The sequence below is a fragment of the Corvus kubaryi genome, unplaced genomic scaffold, assembly GCF_017639235.1.
Source record: "Corvus kubaryi isolate FWS band 111438036 unplaced genomic scaffold, C.kubaryi_AGA036_p1.0 37395, whole genome shotgun sequence".
Classification (NCBI taxonomy): Eukaryota; Metazoa; Chordata; class Aves; order Passeriformes; family Corvidae; genus Corvus; species Corvus kubaryi.
The window spans coordinates 7,062,617-7,066,928 of NW_024581134.1; the positions used below are offsets into that span (position 1 = coordinate 7,062,617).

The 4,312-nt window shown below is 56.3% G+C and overlaps 1 protein-coding gene across 2 annotated transcripts in view; it reads right to left on the reverse strand.

The window, feature by feature from the left end:
* Nucleotides 1–4,075, reverse strand: part of BCORL1 (BCL6 corepressor like 1) — a 20,310-nt gene extending 16,235 nt beyond the window's left edge. Inside the window, exon 1 of one of the 2 annotated variants that reach the window (XM_042040046.1) lies at nucleotides 1,301–4,075. In XM_042040046.1, the coding sequence (XP_041895980.1) occupies nucleotides 1,301–1,623 (323 nt within the window). In that variant the 5' untranslated portion in view covers nucleotides 1,624–4,075. The remainder of the gene's footprint in view (nucleotides 1–1,300) is intronic. The other variant, XM_042040047.1, reaches the window with a different exon arrangement.
* Nucleotides 4,076–4,312: the final 237 nt, after the last annotated feature.

Below are 4,312 nucleotides of genomic sequence, written 5' to 3' on the forward strand. Positions count from 1 at the left end.
GGTCGCGGGGGTCGCGGGGTCCCGGGGATCGCGGGGGTCGCGGGGTCCCGGGGCCGGCGCAGAGCGGGGCCGGGGCCGAGCGCGAGGGGGCGCCCGAGCGCAGCCGCCCGCCCGCGGGGCCCGCCCGGGCACGGCGCTCCCGGCGCTTCCCGGAGATTCCCGGCGATTCCCGGCGCTTCCCGGAGATTCCCGGCGCTTCCCGGCCCGCGGCTCGCCCGCCGCTACCCGCAGGGCCGGCGGGATCCCCTGCCCAGCTCCCCTCGGCTGCCCCGGAGCAGCCCCGAGGGCAGTGCGTGGTCTCCGCCCGGCCCTGCCGGGGCTCCTCCCGGGGCTCCTCCCGGGGCGGTGCGCGATGCCGCCCGCAGAGACGGGACCCAAGGAATGAGATGGGGATCGTGGGCGCGAGAGCGCCTGACGCAGCCCCCCGCCCTGCCCAGATATCCCAAAATTTGACGTTTATTGTAAGCTCGGAGCAGCGCCGAGAGGCTCGGCGGGTAACGCCATGGCAGCCCTTATCTGCGGGACACAGGGCGCCCGGCGGTGCTGCGGGCGGCAGATCAGCTCGGCCCGAGCCAGACCTGGGACTCGTCCCTGCCCACCGCTGCTGCACCGGCCTCGGGGGACGTCCGCCAAAACCCTCGGCACTCGCGGCCAGCAATGACAGCCACACGCTGCCTCTGTGCACATAAAACTCCCCTGGCTTTGGCAAATGCATGGAAGAGACACGGTGGCCTTGAGGAAGCCACACACGAGTCAGTTCTGAGAATAAGACCCCTGAGCCACAGGAATGAACAGGCGATGCAAAGCCACAGAGCTTGGCTTGATCGATCCTACCTCCCAGCCACTAATCCTCCCTAATCTCCTGTTTGGTGGCATCTCACAACTCTCCCATCTGATCATTTGGTTGGCACAAACCCTCCTGGGTCACTAAAAGCTTTTAGTTCAAACTCTTTCCCTTTCTTGGCCATTGAGAGCACAGGTCTGGTAAAGCCAACAGCACATGCAGACAACTTGGCCTCATCACCATCAAAGCCATGGAGGCAACATAACCACACACGGGCAACAGATCCTCTGCGAGACCTCCAGCTCACTCCTTGCTGGAGCATGGGATGTGGGGACCCTCCCGGAATGCCAACATATCCAATACATCCAACTCCTCCCTGTGGCTCATTTGCACTTCAGGCCATTTTTGACCCCAGTAAAAAGGGGCTGAGTCAGCACCAGCTCCCTTTCCCACAACCTCTCCAGATCCCTAAGTGGCTTTCTCGTCCCTCTTTCCCCCTGCCCGCCGCCCACGCACCTCACCTCTCCTCGTTGAGGCCACACATGCGAATCCGCTCTGTGCTGGTCCAGTTGTGCACCCCGCTGTACAGAGGTGCCGTAGAGATCATGACAGCTGCTCCTCACCCTCCAGGACCTGCTGGGGCTCGAGGGGCCACTCTGCCTGCAAAAGGGAAACAGAGGCTTGGGACCTCTCCCCAGGATGATCGATTCAACCGTGCTTCTGGAAAACTCATCCCCAGCTTTGCTGCCAGGCAGATGGGGAACAACGTCCAGGGATGCCACAGGTCTGGAAAAGGAGGAATTAGCAGTGCCTTTGGACAGAATCCACTGTCCACTCATCCTCTCATTAAACAACGTTTTATTAAAATTAAAAAGCCACTGGCTACCCTGAGAGTTTCACACAAGTGTCTTCACACACTCACACATCCTTTGAAACATTCCCCCTACTTTTCTTCTCCCTCCAGAGGAACCTCCAGCACCAGAAGACAACAAGCAGAGCTGTACAAGGTGATGGTCTTTTACAGCACGGAAACTTCAAGGCTGCACAGGACTCTCCTAAAGCAGCCCACGGCAGGTCCTAGAGGCAAAGCCTCGAACAAGGAGGGTCTCTCCTCAACTGAGGGCCCCTGGAGGGATCAGGGGTTTGCCAGAGGTGCTGCCAAGGGTTTATCCCCTCCTTCTGTGAGGAAGGTGCTGGTTTTCTTTGGAGTTATGGGTGGAAAACATGAGGGAATCCAGAGATTCGGGAGCATCCATGAGGCACTGTCAGCTGGGTGGAGCTTTCAGGGGAGAGCGCTGCAGCCAATCGTGCAGCGCTGGGTGTTGGAGCATTGAGAAGCTCTGCTGCTCCAGGGAAAAGGCAGAGGAGGAAGAGAGGATCTCCTGTGCTAACAAGTGGACTCAGCCAAACCAAGCAGGACTGACTGCAAAAGGGAGAGAGATGCTGTCAAGGAGGTTCAGGGAAATACTAAACCCTGGAGGTAAAGCAGGCACAGAGCCACGGCAACGCTCTCGGTGCAGCGGTGGGAGTGGGAATTAGCTGGAAGCAGCACGTGATCCCAAATCTCTGTCAGTTGTCTTTTCCCTGACAAACTCCTGGCGACACCGGCTCTGCACGGGACAAGCAGCAGCTTGTGCCAGGAAAGGAGCCACACAGGGACCTGCCGGCCAACAGCTCAAGGGACAAGGCACAGGACTGAGAGGCTCCTCCGAACGCAGCTGCTGCCGGGTGTCCTCGCTGCAGCCTGAACGTGCCGGGGGGGGATCCTCGGGAGAGGAAAAAGGGGCCAGGCACACGGGAGAAACGGGGGCAAGGCAGCTGGTGTGCCAAAGAGAAAGAGACGGACCCATCTGCACGTACGAGGGCACAAGTGAGCAAACACTGCACGGAAATCAGAGGTCAGGGGAAGAGGGGAAACCTGCTAAAAACACACACTGTGAGACAGGAGAAATCCTCGGTAGCGATGGGGAGACGGGCAGACGCCGAGGCAGAGAGCAGGGTCATACCCAAAGAGAACGAGGTGGCTTGGAGCAGGAAGGGGAGGAGTCTTTCGATGCTTGGAGAGAAATGCAACATAAAGGAAATAGGGGAACAAACAATCTGCGGGGATTTCACCATCTTAGGCTAAACTGAAAGAAGGGGAGGAGGAAGGTTCTGCCCCCCAAGCACGGCAGCAGGACAGATGTTCCAGGAGGAATCAAAAGGGACGTTCTGTGCAACGGGGGAACGGGATGCGTGTGGCTGCACAACGTGGAGTTGGGGACAAGCAGAGATCAGGCGTGACCCTGGAACAGGTCTGCCAAGGGAGAAGTGATAACGGGGTGCTGCGAGGAGCTGGGAGAAATAGCACATTTGGAGTGCTCGAGTAAGAGCTGGTCAAAAGAGCTGGAACGATGGCCACAAGAAGAGAGCTGGGAGGACACAGCGACAGAGATCAACACTGTTTCGTGGATTCTTGGCCTCTATCCTCTACAGACGAGGTGGGACACAAGCCAAAGACAGGCATTTCACAGGGAACGAAGAACAGAAAAGAAAAAGAATCCAGATATGAACTCAGAGAAGGAATAAAGAAGGGGCCAAGCACCAGACGTGGGTTCAAGCACAAACCAGTGGAGCAACAGCATCCTTAAAAAGGCAGACCAGGAAGTTTATTGGGAAATGCAGGGATGAGGAGCCTCCAGATGCAACACTGAACCAGGGAGAGCAACTGCAGCCTCCCTGGGTCAGAACGCTGTCAGCCGAGTCGGCACAAGGAAACCGAGCAGATCTCCCATCTACACTGGTGCAGCTGGAAGCGACATTAAAGGGATGTAATTAAACTCGTAGGAAACCCTTGGAGAACACAACTAGGGCATGGCTTCACATGCCTGTCTTCGAGCAGAAGAAGCTGTTGAGAAACTGTTGAAGCCCTTCTCTCCCCTCATCCCTTCAGTCATGTCACTGAAGCCCTGCAGTATCGCAGTAAGCTTGACCAGGGAGTTGATCTCTGTTTAAAACACTTTTTTTTTCTTTTTTTTTTCCTGGCTGGACTGGTTTTAACCCATACCAGCTCCTAGATCAGCTTCACCAAGAGGGAGAGAGGGCAGAGCCTGGCACAGGCTCTACTTAATCCACAGCGTCTGCCAAAGGAAGTGTATACGAAACCACAGTCTTATTTTGATTTAGCTAAATAGGTGCTCAGCCAATTCTAATTAACGCCAAAGAAAACGAGTTTAGAATGAAGCAAGAACATCGAGGCGTTCTGTGTGGGGAAGCTCACACGGTATTAAAGCACCTTCACCTCCCGAAACAAAACGTGCCCTAAGAACTGTGAGCAAGGAAGGTGCTGAACACGCTCACCTCCAACAACAAGCCCTCGGAGAGGTTTGCAATGAAGCTAATATGGTGAGTTAAAAGAAAAGGGGATTTTGTTCATTAAGGCAATACATCTCATCATTTCGCAAAAGGAAACGATGCTACTCTGCAAGCCCGCCTCTTCCAGGCTCCAGGAAAAGCAAAGCAGATGTTTTCCTTGCAGTGAAAGCGTGC